Source organism: Acomys russatus, chromosome 27 (assembly GCF_903995435.1).
Source record: "Acomys russatus chromosome 27, mAcoRus1.1, whole genome shotgun sequence".
In the NCBI taxonomy this organism is placed as follows: domain Eukaryota; kingdom Metazoa; phylum Chordata; class Mammalia; order Rodentia; family Muridae; genus Acomys; species Acomys russatus.
The window spans coordinates 36,423,876-36,443,689 of NC_067163.1; the positions used below are offsets into that span (position 1 = coordinate 36,423,876).

The 19,814-nt window shown below is 47.2% G+C and overlaps 2 protein-coding genes across 2 annotated transcripts in view; both read right to left on the reverse strand.

The window, feature by feature from the left end:
• Wwc2 (WW and C2 domain containing 2) overlaps positions 1-7,632 on the reverse strand; it is a 166,319-nt gene extending 158,687 nt beyond the window's left edge. The window contains 1 exon segment of the mRNA XM_051169994.1: positions 7,424-7,632. Within this exon segment, the coding sequence (XP_051025951.1) occupies positions 7,424-7,554 (131 nt within the window). The 5' untranslated portion in view covers positions 7,555-7,632.
• Positions 7,633-19,406: 11,774 nt separating this feature from the next.
• On the reverse strand, positions 19,407-19,538 carry LOC127210301 (60S ribosomal protein L39-like). Its single transcript, XM_051170006.1, has one exon. The coding sequence runs from the start codon at positions 19,536-19,538 to the stop codon at positions 19,407-19,409; it is 132 nt and encodes a 43-aa protein (XP_051025963.1).
• Positions 19,539-19,814: the final 276 nt, after the last annotated feature.

Below are 19,814 nucleotides of genomic sequence, written 5' to 3' on the forward strand. Positions count from 1 at the left end.
GGCTCCCCTCAGGCCCTGACTCTCCGATGGCTTAAGGAGACAACTGAGTAGACACCCTCTGCTCAGTGAGTGTCCTCCTCAGGGCTGCACTGGGTTGTAACTGGGTGGCTGGTGGGAGTGAGGGGGAGTGGGGGTGGGGGACACTGACAGGACTCAAGGCTCCTGAGCTGCCCTCCATCTTCTGAATGTGCTATGGCATTTGCAGGTCTCTTGTAACATTTTAAACTATAACAAGACAGGTTTAATTAATAAACAGTTATCTAGAATAAATAGCTTTTAACTCATTTAGAATAAACATATATAACATACACTATACACATACACTACACAGTTTTGTTCCTGATATGATACATAGTTATCTCTTAACAAACACATTTGACACAACAAAATTTAATGTGTACTTTGCATCTATATTTCACATTTAATTCCTTTCAAATGTTTCCCCTGGGGCCGGGCATGCTGGTGTACGCCTTTAATCCCGGCACTCGGGAGGCAGAGGCAGGAGAATCGCTGTGAGTTCGAGGCCAGCCTGGTCTACAAAGTGAGTCCAGGACAGCCAAGGCTAACACAGAGAGACCCTGTCTCAAAACAAAACAAAACAAATAAACAAAAAAACCCAAAAGTTTCCCCTGGGTGTTTGGAACGGTGCTCACTAGGCTGAATTAAAAGGCTACAGAGGGCTGGGCGTGGTGGCCCATGCCTTTAGTCTCAGCACTCGGGAGGCAGAGGCAGAGGCAGAGGCAGAGGCAGAGGCAGAGGCAGGAGATCACTGTGAGTTCGAGGCCATACTGGTCTACAAAGTGAGTCCAAGATAGCCAAGGCTACACAGAAAATATCAAGGCAGTCCTCAAACTCCGTTCACTTTAGAGAGAGTTGCGCAAACCAGATTGTAAGCAGGCTGACCCAGAACCAAACCTTATTCGCCTCTCTATCTCCTACTGTCCAAAGCGCCAAGATGGTTACAGTGTCAGAATTCAAATCATTCAAAGTCAGGCATGGTGGCACACACCTTTAATCCAAGCACCGAGGCATTGGGATCTCTGTGAGTTTGAAGCCAGCCCAGTCTACACAGGAAGTTTCAAGCTGGCCAGGCTGCATAGGGAAGAGACTCTTTCTCAGATAAAAAAATATAAAAATAAGCAAAGCATTCAGTCAGGTGTGGGAAGAAAAGGAAAAACAACTCAAAACCAAAAAGAACCTGGAATTTCTCTCACATAATTTTTCCTGGTCAAGAAAAAGTGTTACACACACACACACACACACACACACACACACACACACACACACACACACACCACAAATAAATAAATACTAATTTTTAAAAAGAACTATATTAAAATATTAAATACCGCAATACAAACGACAATATAATAGCAGAGTGTGGTGGCACTGCCATGCCTGTAATCCCAGCGCTCAGACGCAGGCGGATCGCTGTAAGTTCCAGGCCAGCCTGGTATACAAAGCAAGTCCAAGACAGCCAAGGTCACACAGAGAAACCCTATCTCAAAAAACAAATAAATAAATAAAAGAAAAAACAAAGAAAGAGAAAAAGACAATGTAATAATTTTATTTACATTACAATGACAAATGATCCTGACAAAAAATAATAATAATAAAGAAAAAGGGTTAAGTGTAGAACTGCCATGTGAGTACTAAAAAGGATGACACACCCACTAGGGCCTACAGGTGAGCAACCTTGATGACACTGCGCTAAGTGAAAGAGGCTAGGCAGAGGGATCCTCAGTGTGTTACCCTTATACCAAACGTTCCTAGGGAAAACCAGACACAGGATGTAGATTAATGACGGCCAAAAGCTTCAGGGTGGTAGAATGGAAAGTGAAGTTTTAATAGGTAGTGGATTTATTTTGAGGTCCAGGAATTACATAGAATTTAGGGTTGCCTAATAGTGTGAATATATATATATATTTTTTTTAAATCACTGAATTATAAACTTTGGTTAAAATTGTGAAAGTTGTGTGATTTGTTTTATCATAATGAGAATGACTGAGATGGTAAAAAAAAAATTCTGCATTTACATTTTGATAAATCGTTTTTAGCCTACCCCCTGTGCCTTTAAATTTTTCTTTCTTGTCCCACATACTAGAAGTGTGTGGTAATTTTTTCAATTTCAGAAATGGATAAAGAATTAAGTCCAAAATCTAACAAAGGTCAGTCAACCAACTCAATCATGTTCACAGTTCCAGCGCACACAGACTTAAATTCTTTGTGAAGTAATCCGCACTTTAGGGCCCTGCTGTGTCCCCAACTCCCACATCCACACATCAGCAAGATGAAGCTGGTCACACCCCTATAGAGAGAAAGCCTCGTTTTCTATAGGATTTTACCCAGAAAAGGAAGCAACTGGCATTTATAAGGCAGAGCAGGGCCTGCAGGCAGCTTCCACGCTTTGCACTACACCAGGCTTCCCCTCATTAAATTTAAATACCACTTGCTCGTAGACCACATGTCACAATGGCCGGCTGTAGCTGACAACTTAGCAATTTGCAGCTCAAAACAAATAGCGTGTTTATAAATAACAGTCTTTCTTGAAAAATCAACTATTGTCCGGGAGTCTTGCAGTAAAATTACACTGCAAACTACAGATCATTAAAGTCACAGAAAGAAACTTTAGTTATTCAAATAAACCAAGCAACTATGCTCACTCGCACCCAGATGCTGACCCTGCTGGGCAAGAACAATGTCCAGCCACTATGACCAGGGCAGTATGATTAAGGCCATCGGAGCTGAAGGTGGGTTTCCATTTGTTTGTTTGTTTTTGCTGTTATAAGTAACTCATATATTGAGATTATTCTCCGAAATGTAGCAGCTCACTTCTCTCATTATTTCTAATCCAACTGGAAAATTGATTGTCTCTGGTTCTTGGTAGCTTGGGGTATATTTTTTTTTTTTTTCCGAAAGCCCAATAAAACTAAATTAGGAGAGTAGCTCAACTTACACTGTTTCAATGACTTTAGCCATTACCTGACTCAACCAACACTCAGTTCACCTCTACCACACACAGAGGCCACAAAGGCAGTGATATGGAATTAGGACTTGTGAGACTGACACATTAGGGGTAGGGTAATTCATAGCCCGATTTAAAAGGAAAGACATTCAGAGAGTTCCTAGGAGCCTAACCATGTGCCACTGACGTGTGTGGAAAAACAAGTCTCCCCTGACACCGACGACTCCGCCCATCGGCACCCCTTCCTCCTTCACTCACCCTCCTCCATACAAGTCTCTCTTCAAATTCAAAGCCACAAGTTGCTCTCTATCTGACCCTAGTCATAGGCTCCAGATTAGAGTCTTGACATACTATTGCTTTGTGTGGCAACGTGCAAGCTTCCCTGGACCGAAGTACTGCATCTCTGGCTAGCATCTAGTGCGAGGCTGAGAAGCATGTGAGCCCTCAGCGCCTGCTCGCTTCAGGCCCTCCCGTCTTTTCTCCTGTGTCGGATGCTATAAAAACACCAGCCCATTTGGCCAGGATCTCTGTTCCACCATAAACACCAATTGGTGTGGTCAAACAGTGCTCATGGTGAGCAAAATAAGGGGGGAATGGGAGAGAGAACCCACAAAATAACAACCTCAGGAAGCAGAGCTTCCGTGAAGGCAAGGAACCAGGCTCAAAGCTCTGGAGCAGTAGTGCTCAACCTGTGGGTGGAGATCCCTCTGGGGGTTGAACGACCCCTTCACAGGGGATGCTTAAGACCATTAACAAAAATAGGTATTGTATTACAGTTCATAACAGTAGCAAAATGACAGTTATGAAGTAGCAACAAAAATAATTTTATGGTTGGGGGGTCACCACAACATGAGGAGCTGTATTAAAGAGTCCCAGCAATAGGAAGGCTGAGGAGCGCTAGGCTAGGGTCACATTGCCTAGCACCAGACCCTGACTCCACACCTGACCAGCTGCAACTCCACAGATTCCATTTCCCCATCTATCGTTGTGAGGTAAGAAAAACCCTCCTCAGAGAATTAACGGGAGAATAAAATGAGATAAACTTTACAGCGCCTAGTAAAACTCGATGACTATCTACTCCTGTTATCAGGGGTTCCTAAGTTAACATGTTAACAGAGGGCTGGAGAGATGGTTCAGTGGTTAAGGGCACTGGTTGATCTTCCAGAGAACCCTAGGTTCAATACCCAGCACCCACATGGCAACTCTCAGATAGTTGCAATGCCAACCCCAGGGGAACCAAGGCCTCTTCTGGCTGCTGAGGGCACTGCACATGCATGGAACAAAGCACCCATACATACATTTTTTTAATTAAATGAAAAAGTCGCACACGGTGGTTCACCCCTGTAATCCCAGCACTCTGGTAGGCAGAGGCAAGCGGATCGCTGTGAATTCAAAGCCAGCCTGGTCTACAAAGCACGTCCAGGACAGCCAAGGCTACACAGAGAGACCCTGTCTCAAAAAACAAAACAAACAAACAAACAAAAATTAAATGAAAAAAAAAAAGTTACCAGGGAAAATAATACTATTTGGCGAGGTCCAAATTATGAGCTGGAAAACACAGGGAGGGAGCGATAAGATCCACATTTTAGAGTTGATTCAGAGACTCGGCTCAATTTAGTACGCAACAGAGCAGTAAGAGACCTAATACATCCCAGCACCCAATCCCTCAAACCTAAAGGAGCTGAATGCACGATCCCCAAGCTCTAGCACCGATTCTCCTTGAATGAAATTATGTTGCTGTAGAACCCCACCACCACCACCCCCTGCCTCCTCCCATACACGCAACATAATTCTCTGTTCAACCAGAAACACTGGATGACTTCTGATGAACTATCGGAAGTAAAATTCCCACTCACGGCAGTGAAGGGGCGAGCCCTTCTGACCACTCTAAACGAAGTGACTTTAAAGATCCAACACCACCCCAGGCCCATGGTATCTCAAGTCATTTCTCTTTTTTTCATTCGGGATTTGAAATCTGATCACGCAGAAGAATCCACCCCACACTCCCTACTGGCTTGAAGGACATCTCTCTTTCCATATGTTTGCCATGTAGAAAAATGAACGAGAGTCAGTGGTTACTCCAGGTACACTCTCAGCTCTGACACGTGGTAGGAAGACTTACCCGTCCCCTAGCTGCACTAAACGAAGACATAATTTAAGCTGACATTATCACAGTGGCTGATGTCACAGAGTATCTTCTAAACTTCTCATACCAAAATTCAGAAATGTGTCTAATAATTCAAATGTGTATCTTCAAGTACTTAAGGACCTAGCAGTGGCAAGGAAAACTGGAAAAAGTTCACCTTAGCCAAAACTGTTTGTCCCCAGCATAGGACTTGGTTCCCACTGTCCTGAAAACCCCATTCACGGTCATCGCCAATCCACTCCGGTTTAAAGTAAAAGGCACCTCTGGCTTGCATAAGAAAGCAGTGACATGTGCAAGCCAGGTCATATAACTTTGCTAGTTGCTGCACCCAGTCACTGCATAGTCTTATAATCCTCTTTGGTAGACAAGCCAGACGATATGACGATGCATGTTAAGCTGAGGCAGGAGAGGATGTAAACCGCCAAGAAAGTGCAGGCATTAGCACTGCAGTTAACCTGGAACTCCCGAGGAGCCAAGAGCAGAGGGAACTGCCGCACAACTGTAAAAGTCAAATATTTATACAGGTGCCCTACAAACCACTGCTGTGTGCACACCAGCGGCACCGACGTTTACTATCTGTTAAGTAGTTTCAAAGTGCAACAGTGGTAAGTAACAGGCTTGGAGCATGAAGCTTATGGCAACTAATGTGCCGGGGGAGACTGGGAAGGTGTGACTCCTGTCATAACTGTCATCAGGCCAGCAATGGCCCGTGGGGTGTGCGGAGGTGGGGCCTTCCCTCATTGGGAGGGAAACCTAAACCCCTATCTTCATGGATAATTTAACAAGGATTCTTCCATAAATTTGTGTCGTTAGAGACTTTCTTATAACTGCTTTTTAATAGCTCTCAAATACAACAGTTCTAGGATATGCGCGATTGCAGATATCAAATAGAAAAGTGTATTAGGTTCAAACTAAGAAGGTGGGGGGCGGGGTGCTTAACAGGAAAAGCACCTAAAAGGGCTACAACCCCTCAGACCACACTGCATAAAAAGCCCATAAGACTTTTCAGGAGTGACAAAACTGCAAATGACAGGGGCATCCAGCATGCTGGCTGGCACCTGTAATTCCTTCATTGAGGAGGCTGAGGCAGGAGGATTGCTGTGAGTTTGAGACCAGCTTGTGTTGTATATTGAGCTCCAAGTCAGCCGGCCTCTGCTAAGTACAGTATGAGGTACTCTAGAAATATTAAAAAAAAAACAAAAAACCAAAAACAAAAAAGGAATGCCTCCTTAATGGACTGTTCTCAAGTGTACAAGTAAAAGTGTGTCCGAGTATTGCTTTATTTTTATTTGTTTGTTTATTTGTTGGTTTGTTTGTTTATTGAGAACAGGGTCCCACATAACCCAAATTGGCCTTGAACTCCAGATCCCCCTTTCACAAGTGCTGAGTTCATACAGATGCGTGACACCATCCCGAGCTCCCCTAGTCGGTTTTCTAACAACTTTAATTCTAAGAAACGTGCCTCCTAAAAGCAAAAAGAAAGTTGAGAAACAACGTTTGCGAGCGCTCCATTAAACTTCAGCTCCCGAGCGTCTTAAATGTCTGTCTACTCCCGATCTCTAGGCAGGAACAAAATGCTTGTATTGAGACCTGTGCAAAAAAAATCAGGTTAAGCTTCAACTCGGGGCTACCTGTATTCACTTCACGAGAAAATCTGACCGAGCTTACAGGTGAGGAATTACAGTAAGAAGCAAAACTCCAAAGCGGTGTTTTTAAAATCCATGGGGCAAAAAGCTACGACGGAGCAATCAGGAATGGGACCCCCCTCTCCACCGTTTCGGGACCTAGGGCATGGCTGGGGGTGCGCCCTAGCAAAAGCTTGCCAGTCAAAGGCTCAGGAGACAAGGATGGCGGGAGAGATGCCACAGGTGGCCCAGATGGCTAGTAGCTCACTATGCACTTAGGCCTCCGGGAGGCCCCAAGCCCAGCGTGCTTTACAGAGGTCGATAGGTGCCCTCCGCCTCCATCTGACGAACTTTAAAGAAGACCCAAGATCTAAAGAGGGGTCAAGTGCCCCCCGCCCTGAGCCGGCTAACTGGACACCAATCCAACCCTCGCCTTGGGACAGGGAGTGTCTACAAGTCCCTGAGGGGCATGGGGAAGGCAAGTGGGCAATGGGGCCCAAGAAGGGGCGCCTGGCGGACAGACACAGCCGCGCCTAGGCCGCCCGTCCCGCGCCTATCCGGGAGCCCTCGGGGGTGTAGGACCGGCGACGCCCCACGCCCCCCGCGCCCGCCAGGTCTCCCAGACAACAGCAGCAGCCGCACTTCCGAGGCGGGTTCCTCGCACCCGGCGGGGACCCGGCTACCCACCTGTCCCGGGGATCGATCCAGCTGGTCTTCCTGGTGTTGTGGTCGATATAGAAGACCTTGCCGTCGTAGTCCCTGGCCTCCTCCCAGCCCCGGGGTAGCGGCAGCTGCCCGCTCCCGGCCCTCCTAGGCATGATCTTCGGCCTCGCCGGCGAGCGGCGCCTCCATAGGGACCGGGCGCGGGGCGCGGCGGGAACGCGGGAGCCGGCGAGGGGCGTGCGGGGCGCGGGGTGCGGCGGGCCACGCGCGGGGGAGCCTCGGGAATCCCAGCTCTCAGCCCTGCCGGGGATCAGTCCACCATGTCTGCGTCGGAACTGGTGAGCGAGCCCTCCTCCTCCTCCTTGCCGCCGCTGCCTCCGCCTCTTCCTCCTCCTCCTCCCCGTCCCCCTGTGGCCGCCGAGGGTCGCGGCGCCCAGGCTGCCCCGGCCGACGCCGTCTGGGCTCGGATCCGGGAAGCTCCGCGGAGCAACGGCCCGGCGGCGACTGGCCTCCTCATTTGCGTGCGATTAGCATGCGCCCCGCCCCGCCCCGCCCCGCGCTCGCCTCATTTGCATGCACATTCCTAGCCGCCACATTCCTGAGCTTAACCCTGCAGCTGCCAGGGCGGCCGCGGCGGGACGCGGGACTGAATCCATGCGGGGGAGGGGAGCGGCTTAGACCAGGTGGGAGGCGGGAGAGCGAAGGAATGCACCCCTTCTCTCCTCCCCGACTTATCTCCTTTCGGCCAGAACCTTTGGGGAATTAGAGGGGGACTAGGGAGATGGCAAAAGAAAAAGTCTGCAACCTTCTCAACCTCTTTCCGTCTTCTAGGGAAGCCACAGGACTTTCGAGAGGAAAGGGTGGGGAATGCTGTCCTGGGAAGAAGTCCTAACAAACAGCGAGGGCACAGAAACTTCCCCCACGCCGCGCCCCGTGCTTTGGCGGTTCCCGGAGGTGGAGAAGTGTGCAAAACCGCTGGGAGTGTGTCCCGGGCGTGTCCGAGGCCGAGGCGCCCCTAGCCCTCTATTGGGAGTCTGGCCTTCGGTGACCTCACCAGGGACCTCGTGGGCCTCGGGGAGGAAAGTAAAGGCGGGTCCCTATCCATGATCGCCGCGACATGTCCGCTCAATGGCCCACGGAGGAACTCTGGCCTGATCCTAAGAAGCGACAGGGCCACCCGCTGCTGTGGCCGCTACTCGCCACGCGCGGGCCCTGAGGGTCCTAATCACCTACTACTCCCCCCGCCGCGTCGGGGCGCTGCACTAGCGGGGCCAGGGCATCTGGAGTCTCCTGGGTTTAAGTCCAAGGGACATGGCTGTGTCCAATACCGAGTACCTTCCAGCTGTCTATCCCGGGAATTCCCCACCCTAATCCCGGGGTCCAGGAAGTGAGCTCCCCGAAGGGAGCTCAAGACCCCGGGATGTGCAAGGGGGGGGGGGGGGGAGGAAGTGGGGAGGGAATCAGAGGCCACACTTTTTTTGATCAAGGGTCCATCTGGTATGAGATGTACATCTTCTCTCACAAGCATTTATTTATTCAGCTATTAAGTGCTGGTCAGCCCTGAGGTAGGAGCCATATGTCAGACTCCTAGGAGGACAAAGCCTTGGCAGAGTCAGGACACTAAGCTTGCAATGTCCCTGTCCTCCTGTCTGGGAGGGCAGCCTTTCTGTTCCTGAACCTTTACAGCTTTCTGCGCACCACCAACCCTTATTAATAGTCTTCCGGGTCTCTGAGCAGATTCTTTTGAAATGGCAGCACCTTAGGAAGACAGGTCCCAGAGTCCCGTCATTTGCCTCTTGGTGTGAATTGCCTTACTCATACCTGCTAATGTAGTAACCTCTGACCTTGTCAGGACCTGGTATTTGGGCAGGACATTTTCTGTGCCTGGGCATTTGCTGAAGTTGAGAATAGAACTAGACAGTAAGAACCCGAGCCTTGAAACGAGGTTTCAGAAGTGGACTCCATGTGCCCTGGGGGGGGGGGGGCGCGGGGGGGGGGGGGCGCCGGGGACCTGGGCACTAGGAAGAGAAAAGGAATAAGCAGTTTGTGTAGCCGCAGAAACTTAAAATCCCCGGGAATTGGAAAGCAAGGAGCACGTGGGAAGGATAACCAGAGAGAGGCGGAGGTTCCCCAGAGAAGCTGCCCACTTTCTGCGGCTAGAAAGACCTAGATCTTTCTAGGTCTTCCCGGTAATACCAAGGTCTCTGGAAGCTGAGCTTTGTTGAAGGACGTTTCCACTCCTCAGTGGAATTACACCTCCTGGCGTGTCGAGGGACTTCCGAAATTAACCTGTTACACTGCTGAGTGTGTGATTTTGCACACTGGCCCATTCACACGGCCAAAATGTGTTAAGTGACTAAACCAAACTATCCTAATCTGAGTCCTGCTTAGCAAGCTTCTCCCTCCCCCTAAAGAATATGAAAGAATATTTGTTGTGGGAGCATATCAACACCTTACAGCTCTAGAGTTGAAGATAGGCGCATGTTGCTGTCACAGTAGTTCAGCTTGCTTCGCTGGAGTGAGTACCGCACAGAAGGCCTCAGCATAACTAAGTTTGGTAAGCTTTTAGCTAAACATTACTCCAATTCAAAAAAGCGATGAGGGGTCCAAAGTGGCTCATAACATTCTTCGGTGGCATAGATTGTCCCATTAACCCTCAGACTTCAAAAAGAAACCCTAGAAAGACAAAACTCCGAAGCCAGACGAAACAGGCTCACCGAGCATGCCGATTGGCACAGGAAACACTGGGCAAAGGCAGTTCAAACGGCAGAAGGAGGGCTGGAGCTCTCCTTTTTTTTTTAGACCAAGTTCCGAGTTCATATGATCCCTTTGGAGACTCCCTAAGGATTAAGCAACGAAACTTTATTTATATTCCTATCTGTGGAGTGCAGGGACGGGCACATTTCAATTTGCTGAGCAAAGGGGTGCAGGCTGCTTTGGGGGAATGGCAGTTACCATGACCCCCAAAGAGTCTGCCCACTAGCCCTCGAATTTCCCTTTTGTCCTGGTTTTATATAGTCACCGGTGTTAACAGTCTGTTGGGAGGTGGTGTATTAAGTAAACTAGAGGGAGATACACAACTGTAGCATCAGCAGTGAGGAGGTGGAGATGAAGAACCAGGAATTGAAGGCCAGCTTTGCCTGTTACATTAGGGACTACTTCAGATTACCTGAGACTGTGTCAAACAAAAACAAGAACAAAAAACAAAAAACAAACCAAAACTCCACCAACACAAAGGGCTATAGGCCAGGTGGGAAAGGGCTAAACCGGGAAGCTAGGTTCAGACTAAATTAGATTCAGTCTCCAGCAGCATATAAAACCAGATGTGCGCTGGATGTGGTGGCCCACGCCTTTAATTCCACCACTCAGGAGGCAGAGGCAGGTGGATCACTGTGAGTTCAAGGCCAGCCTAGTCTATAAAGCGAGTCCGGGACAGCCAGGGCTACACAGAGAAACCTTGTCTCAAAAAAACAAAAACAAAACAAAAAAACACATGTGCTGGTACAGGTTTCAAACAAGGGCCAGGGGATGGTTCAGTGGGTAAAAGTGCTTTCCACACAAATGTGAAGACCTGAGTTTGAAGACACAGCATCTTCTTAAAAGTCAAGCACAGTAGCCAGGTGGCAGTGGTGGAGGCAGCAGTGACAGTGGTGGTCACCTTTAATCCCAACACTCCGGAGACAGAGGCAGGCAGATCTCTGAGTTTGCTGGCCTGGTCTACAGAGTGAGTTGTAGGACAGCCTGAGACACACAGAAAAACCCTGTCTTGAAAAATAAACAACAAAGCCAAGTACTTAGCTAGCCTGAACATCTGTCCCTGCTCCCAAGAGAAGAAAGGAGGTGCGGCTCTTGGGCCAGTTAGCCTGGCCTACATAGCAGAAAATAAACAAAGAGTTTGTCTCAAATAAGATGAAAGACAAGCTGGTGATGTCCTCTAACATCCACACATTTACCCACTTTCACACACAGGAACGTATGTACACATTGACATAATAAACAAGCATGGGGGGGTAAGCACACACTTTTTTTTTTTAAGATTTATTTATTATTATGTATACAGTGTTGTCTGCTTGTACACCCGCAGGCCAGAAGAGGGTATCCTTCCCTCAGTACCAAGAGTAGCCATTTCCATGGCACTCTTTACCCTAAATTTTTTAAATCTAGATGATAAAGGCCATACTGCGGCAGAAAGACACTATTTAGAGCCCAGCAGGCCAAAAGAAATGGTCAAATGGAAGGATGTTCTGAGTAACAAATGGAAAGGACCGGATCCTATTCTTATAAGATCCAGGGAGCTGTGTGCGTTTTTCCACAGGATGAAGACAATCCGTTTTGGGTACCAGAAAGACTTACCAGAAAAATCCAGACGGTTCCAGAAGATGCTGATACTCAGCCTGGTGATGACCCAAGTGATAATAACAAAAGGGGAACAACGCTAGGGGATCATGTCAACATTCCCACTCCCAATGCCGAATTGGACAACAGAATTCGAACAAACATTAAGAGTATTAAGAACTGCCATCATTCAAGTTAATTCCACACGCCTGGATCTGTCGCTTACAGAGGGACTTTCATCATGGATATCTTCGGCTTTCTCCTTCTTTAAGGAATGAGTTAGGGTTGGATTATTTGGAGCTGCGATCTGCTGTGGGTTAGTGTTGACCCTATGGTTGGTCTGTAAACTCAGGGCTCAAACAAAAAGAGACAAGGTGGTTATTGCCCAAGCACTTGCAGCAGTAGAAAGTGGGACCTCCCCTGATATATGGCTATCCATGCTTAAGCAATAAGTCGCTGGCTGCTCAGCTCCTGCACCCTCAGAGTCTCAGCTCATTGCACGAGGTGGAGTGAGTAAGTTTCAGCAGCCCTGGAGAGTTGCATAGTGAGGCATTGCAGTAAAATGGCTCTGCGGCAATATGAGCTATTTACCTCTGTCTCCACTCTCTTTAATGGGTGTCTTATTGCTTCCTAAATAAAGGAATAGGGGGAGACGGCGGCTTGGCGGGCAGCCTTTAAGTCCTAAATAAGGGCAATGAGTTTTCTCTCTCTCTTTCTTCTCTCTGCATGGCCTTTGCACTCGACTGGGCCTAGTTGCCATTGCACGTCGAAAGGCACCCTATATCTACGTGCACCCAGTGGCCGTTGCACCCCGCGGGGAAAACTGCCCATTGCATGCGGGACGGCACTGAGTGGTACCTCTAAAATGGTCCTCGATCGGTTGGTCCAGAGTCATGCTCTAGCCTTGATCGGACCATTTCCTTTTCCTAAGCTCATTGCCCATACAACAAACTGTAGCGAGCTGCGAACCCGATGTGGCGCCAGTTTTCACCTATTCTTTTAGTTAGGCCTTTAATTAAAAGAGAAGGGGGAGATGTGAGAGGCCGCACTCACATTCGCCATTACAAGATGGCGCTGACATCCTGTGTCCCAAACTGGTAAACAAGTAATCTGCGCATGTGCGAAGGAACTTTCCACTTGTTGTGCTCTGCCTCTCCCGTGGCGTCATATCGCCTGATGAGTAACAGCCAATCAGGGACTGACACATCCTAAGCGGAGAACAGTTTCCTATATAAGGGATGGGTTTCTGCTGTTTGGGGTCTCCATTTTACTTGTCGGAAGCTTATGCTCTCCCTCTTAAGACGCATTAAAGCTTTACTGCAGAAGGATCCTGTGTGTGCAGCGTCGTTCTTGCTGGCGAGACGGTAACGCGAGTCACATCTGGTGCCGAAACCCGGGAAATTGACCACACCATCGTCAGCACCTTCGGAGACCCCTTGACTTCAAGGAGGATTCAGAACTGCAGGGATAGGTAAGTTCGGAGAGGTATGCATATTTCTGAATTTCTTGGGCCGATTCTAGGAGTGATATTTTTTATTTTTTATTTTTTTTATTTTTATTTTTTCCTTCTGCAGTAAAGCTTTAATGCGTCTTAAGAGGGAGAGCATAAGCTTACGACAAGTAAAATGGAGACCCCAAACAGCAGAAACCCATCCCTTATATAGGAAACTGTTCTCCGCTTAGGATGTGCCAGTCCCTGATTGGCTGTTACTCATCAGGCGATATGACGCCACGGGAGAGGCAGAGCACAACAAGTGGAAAGTTCCTTCGCACATGCGCAGATTACTTGTTTACCAGTTTGGGACACAGGATGTCAGCGCCATCTTGTAATGGCGAATGTGAGTGCGGCCTCTCACAGTGTTGTCTGCTTGTACACCCGCAGGCCAGAAGAGGGTATCAGGTTACATTATAGATGGTTGTGAGCCACCATGTGGTTGCTGGGAATTGAACTCAGGACCTTTGGAAGAGCAGGCGGTGCTCTTAACCACTGAGCCATCGCTCCAGCCCCAAGCACACACTTTTAATCCCAGCACTCAGGAGACAGAGGCAGTTGGAGGGCTGTGAGTTCGAGGCCAGCCTGGTCTACAAAGTGAGTCTAGGATAGCCAAGGCTACACAGAGAAACTCTGTCTAAAAAACAAACAAACAAAAAGAGAAGCATATAAGTAAACATTTACAAGACTTCAAATTTATTATTACATCTGAATCTGATTTTTTTTTTTTTTTTTTTTTTTTTTTTGAAACAGGGTTTCTCTGTGTAGTCCTGGCTGTCCTGGACTCACTTTGTAGACCAGGCTGGCCTTGAACTCACAACGATCCGCCTGCCTCTGCCTCCCGAGTGCTGGGATTAAAGGCGTGCGCCACCACGTCCGGCCTTACATCTGAACTTGAAATATGCACCATTTGAATCCAGCCATCCCAGTGAAGTGATATTTGCCTATGGAGTCTAAAGTTCCCAAAGGTATATACGGATGTGTATTAGAACTTCTTTGACACTAAAAAAAAAAACCTGAAAAGCCCACTAGGGGCTATCAATAAGGGCTGGTTAAGAGAATTTTTAACTCTCTAGATATAGCAAGTAGTTTTAGAGCATCAGGCATATAGTATGTAGAGTAAGTAGAGGAAAAATCAAGAGGCAAAAAGACATTCTCTAGGGACTTTCGGTGGCATTATTATGCACTTTTAGGCAAAGGGGACAGAGACTGTAAAGACCCACACCGTCTCCTAAAGAGCAGCTCCATGTCAAAAGAACAGTCCAGCTCTTAAGGGAGAAAGGGTTGGTACGAGGGTGGAACCGTCAGGGAAAGCGCATCAAAGGATACACAGGAGGGAAATGACCATGAGACGGGTTAGAGCACACATGTGCTACCAGAAGGTACAGGCCTGGCGGGGCGTGTCTGTGGAAAGAAATGAACAAATCAAATTCAAAAAAAAAAAAAAAAAAAAAAAAATGCATCTGGCACGAAGGAGCTCAAGACTGGCTGGAGCCATCCAGTTAAGGAGGCCACAGCGATAGTGTACGTACCAGAGAGACAAGAGCTGGGATTAGATGCACGGCTATGGGGGGTGGGGGTGGGGGGGGGGATGAAAAGGAATGACCTGGCAAGAATTTGCAACTGATTAGATTAGGCAGGGCGAGGTGAACAGACTAGAAGAAGGAATCTGGGATTCGTCCAAGTTTTTAGGCAGTTGAAAGGAACTCTGAGAGCTGGGGGTGAGGAGGGAAACGAGGAAGTCCTCCACCGGGGAATCTGATCTAGGATTTGAGCTTAGAAATCAGAGAAAGTTGGCAGAGAAAGAGGTACAGCCCACTGGAAAGGTCAGGACGTGGAATACCTACCTGCTTGGACGTTTGTAGATGGCTGGAGCTCCAGGGTTGAGTCTTTAGGAGGAAGTAGGAAAGTGGACCGGAATTAAGCAGCTCGTCTATAATCCTCTTTTTGGCCTGTACCTCTTCGGTAATTCGATGCAATTTTGTTTATTTCTTTATGACCTCCACTTCCAATGTGGTGTGTACGAAGGAGTCGCTAGCGTGGAAACCAACTTCAAATGAACCTTTGTCCACAGCTTTTGTGTGACGCTCGTGAGTCAACTCTGTGTAAGGCAAGATGAACTGGTTTCAATATTTTAATAGTCCTTGTTTTCTCAAGGAGATCAAGGATTATATAAACGGAAAGTCTAAATAAAGAGAACGCACGTGTCCTCCTCCCCCTCCCAATCAAACTTGTGAGGGTTCTTTCTTTCTTTCTTTCTTTCTTTCTTTCTTTCTTTCTTTCCTTCTTTCTTTCTTTCTCTTTTCTTTCTTTTTTTTTTCTTTTTTTGGCTCTAGTGCAACCAAACTAGCTAATTAACGTATCTAGTTATTATAAATAGGTAACCTAATCCACATTTCCTAAGCTTTATCATCTAAACAGTCTTTCAGAAGCTAAGTGTGCTGATCTTTAAAAATTCCCAGTGCTGGACCAAACTGGACTCTCTCATTACCATAACCACTTCTCCTCCAGTTAATTATTGTACCGACACCTCGGGCCAAAACAGTCACTTTGACTCAATAATAAGCAACACCAAACAGGTTTGGCTCTACCTCAATCACAGGAGACCCTACTGATCAGACTCTGAGTAGCGAGAACACAGACAACACCGAGGGACCCCCTGCCTTGGATGAGAAATGGGGTTCAATGGTAAAGTCCTTGCCTAGCACACATTGCACTGTAGGTTTGAGCCCTCACCTCTGTCAAAAGCTGAGACCCACCCATCTTACAAAGAAAAGTTGCCGGACATCAGGAGCTTCTGTAAGACTGTCTGAAGATCCATTTGCATGCTCTAGGGTAACCATAAGGCAGTCTTCTATTTTCATTTTACCACCTTTAATTTCGAGCGTTTTCCCCATTCCAACTTTATGCTATATGGAAAAGTAGCTTCTTTAAAAAATGGGATTGTGAGACGGCCATGGCAGTGCATGCCTATAATGCCAGCACTTGGGAGGCAGAAGCAGGCTGATCTCTGTGAGTTCGAGACCAGCCTGGTCTATAAAACGAGTCCGGGACAGCCAGGGCTGTTACACAGAGAAGCCCTGTCTCAAAAAACAAAACAAAACAAAACAAAAAAACCAAATAAATGGGCTGGGGAGATGGCTCAGCAGTTAACAGCATTGGCTGTTCTTCAAGAGGTCCTGAGTTCAATTCCCAGCAACCACATGGTGGCTCACAGCCATCTGTAATAAGATCTGGTGCCCTCTTCTGGTGTGCATGAAGACAGTGTACTCATAGACATAAAATAAATAAATAAATCTTTTTAAAAACAACAACATAAAGAAAGATATAAAAATGGGATTGTGGAAGCTAGGGAGATGGCTCAGTGGGTAAGACACTGGACATGCATCTCCAGATCCTACACAAAGCCAGGCACTGGACTCACTGTGTTCCTAGCACATAGGAGGGATGCAGAGACAGGAGACTAGCACAAAGCTCACAGGTCAGCCAGCCTGACCTATACAGCAATGAACAACAAAGAGAGTCTATCTCATGTCTTTTTGAGACAGAGTCTCTCTATGTAGCTCTGGCTGTTCTGGAATTCCTTATGTAGACCAGGCTGGCCTTGAACTCACAAAGATCCTCCTGTGTCTGCGTTCTGAGTACTGGGCCCGAGGCAAGATGGACTACTGGGATCCATACCGGAGGTTGTCCTGCGGCCTCCCTGTGAGCACTGTGACACACACACACACACACACACACACACACACACACACACACACACACACACACACAGAGAGAGAGAGAGAGAGAGAGAGAGAGAGAGAGAGAGAGAGAGAGAGAGACTGTGGGTCCTCATCTCAGTCTTTGTAAACTATTTTGCCTCTTCTGCCCTGTGCCTCTGAATTTCTCATTAAAATTTTTATCTTAGAGCCACTGAGCTATCTCAGAAGATAAAGCTTGCCAAGTCTTATGACCTGAGTTACATTCCTGGTAACTGTATGGTGGAAGGAAAGCACAGTTTCAACAGTTTCCAGCAGGCTGGCCTTTGACTCCTCTCACTTCCCAACGCCAACATACGTGTAACTAAATAAGTGTAACAATAAGTATTTTACTGTTTGTCTTCTCTGCCACTGAAATACAATGTAACAGTAAACAATTGAACTTCAGCTACCCAAAACCCTTTGAGTAACTCTCTCAAATACAATGTTGGAAGCCGGAAGGTAGACAAGCCGACTTCATCCTCTCTCTCCCTCCGTTCTGGTCTCCTTGACCCGGATTTAATGGTGTGAACCTCTCTTTAAGAAATCCGTGGTGGCGCTTGGCGCATGGCGCATGCCTTTAATCCCAGCACTCGGGAGGCAGAGACAGGCGGATCACAGTGAGTTCAAGGCCAGCCTGGTCTATAAAGTGAGTCTAGGACAACCAAGGCTACACAGGGAAACCCTTTGGGGGGCAGGAGGCAATTCATGGCCTAGTTGGGCGTGGTGGTTCCTTTAATTCCAGCACTTGGAGAGGCAGAGGCAGGTGGATCGCTGTGAGCTTGAGGCCAGCCTGGGCTACAAATTCAGTCCAGGACAGCCAAGGCTACACAGAGAAACCCTGTCTGAGAAACAGAACAAAACAAAACTGAGATTTGAAAACAACTTAAGGAGAAGATGTCTCAAAAACATTACAGGTGATCCCAGCACGTGGGAGATAGAGGCGGATGTCAGGAGGTCAAGGTTGTCCTCATTTGCATAACAAGTTCAAGGCCTGCCTGAGCTACATAACATACTGACTTTCTCATCACCACAAAAACAAAACACAGCGGAGCAACAATAACTAACAGAAAGGTATCAACAGTATAATGTGCCAAATTTTAGGCTGGCATGGTGGTGCACACCTTTAATTCCAGCACTGGGGAGGCAGAGGCAGGTGGATCACTGTGAATTCAAGGCCAGCCTGATCTACAAAGCCAGTCCAGCACAGCCAAGGCTACACAGAGAAACCCTGTCTTGAAAAAACAAAAACAAAAACAAAAACACCCCAAAAAACAAAGTGAGTCCAAGAAAACCAAGACTACATAGAGACAACCTGTCTCAAAACAAAACAACAAAAACAGCAAAAAACAAAACAAAAACCCACAAAAAACAAAAAAAATTTAATTGGCTTTTAAAAGACTTTATTGGAAAATTTGGACATGCAGAAAATGCTCATGACAATAGTTATAAACAAACAAACAAACCTATATGAATAAGTTTGCTACAAAATCAGCCACTGAATTCACATCAAGTTTATCAAAGGTAAATCTAAAATGGGAAGGACCTGACCAACATTCATCAGAGACCTCAGCTATGGGCTTTTATCTTAAGGATTGTCCAGAATTTATAAGTGACTTGAAATGCACAGTTTCCCACTTAACAGTCTGCTATTCTCTCACTCTCTCTCTCCCTCACCCCCCTCCCTCTCCACAGTCTTAGGTCTCACTATGCTATGTAGCTTTGGGTGATCTGGGGCATTCTATGTAGACCAGGCTGGCCTCAAACTCACAGAGATCCTCCTGCCTCTGTTTCCTGAGTGCTGCTGGAATTGATGGTTTGAGCCACCACAACAGTCTGGAAGTAAATTCTAATATCAGTGAGGGAACGCTTCAGCAATTGGATGGCCGAGCTTGTCAACAAGAGTGAAGGCAAGCAAGCAAAGGCAGATTTCTTCTTCCTTGTCTATTTATCTGGGCTTCCATCAGAAGGCACGACTCACACTTAGGGGAGGTTTTCCTGCTTCAAACAGTGAGAAGGGAGTCCAGGCCCCTTGTAGTGTGGATGTGAAATGTCCCCTACAGGCTCCAGTGTTTGAACACTTGGATTCCTGCTTTGTGGAGCTTGTTGGGGGTGGTTCTTTTGTGTGTGTGCACTGTGTAAAGATTATCTTTGTATTATTCAAATGTTGATTTCTGTATCAGTAGACAGCTAAGTTCAGACCAGACTTTGGTATTGTTATTCTTTTTGTTTTATTTTGTTTGGTTGGTTTTTGTTTTGTTTTTGAAACGGTCTACATTTTATTACTGGACAAGCCACACTCCTAATTTAGACAGGACTAAGTCCCCTCAGGGTTAAAATTGCTGAACTCCATCTGGCAGGGTTGGTTGATGACCATGATTCAGTCTAAAGCCTCAGTCTCGCCACTCTGTGAATCCTTACAGTCCCAGCTTCGTTCTCCTCAGTGTCTTCTCTTGGAGTTGTACCTGATCTTGTTACCAGTTTTCATCCAAATCCACTGAGGAATGGGCCGGTCTTGCTTTTGTTTCTTGGCCAGGAATCGCTTGTTTCTGAATGTCTTGTGAGAAGACATGACAAGAAACTGAGTTTGACACACAGCACATAATGGCGGAGGAAAGGAGAAGAGCGGTTTTGGTTTTTCTAGACAGGGTTTCTCTGTGTAGAATTGGCTGTCCTAGAACTCACTCTGTAGACCAAGCTGGCCTTGAACTCACAAAGATCCACCTTCCTTTGCCACCCACCGAGTGCTGCTGCATCATACTTTGTTGTTGTTGTTTGGTTTTGGTGTTTTGAGACAGTGTTTCTCTGTGTAGCCTGGACTCACTTTGTAGGCCAGTCTGGCCTCGAA

Excerpts from the sequence above, each read along its gene's own strand:
- LOC127210301 (XM_051170006.1), bottom strand. The coding sequence starts at position 19,538 with ATGTCTTCTCACAAGACATTCAGAAACAAGCGATTCCTGGCCAAGAAA.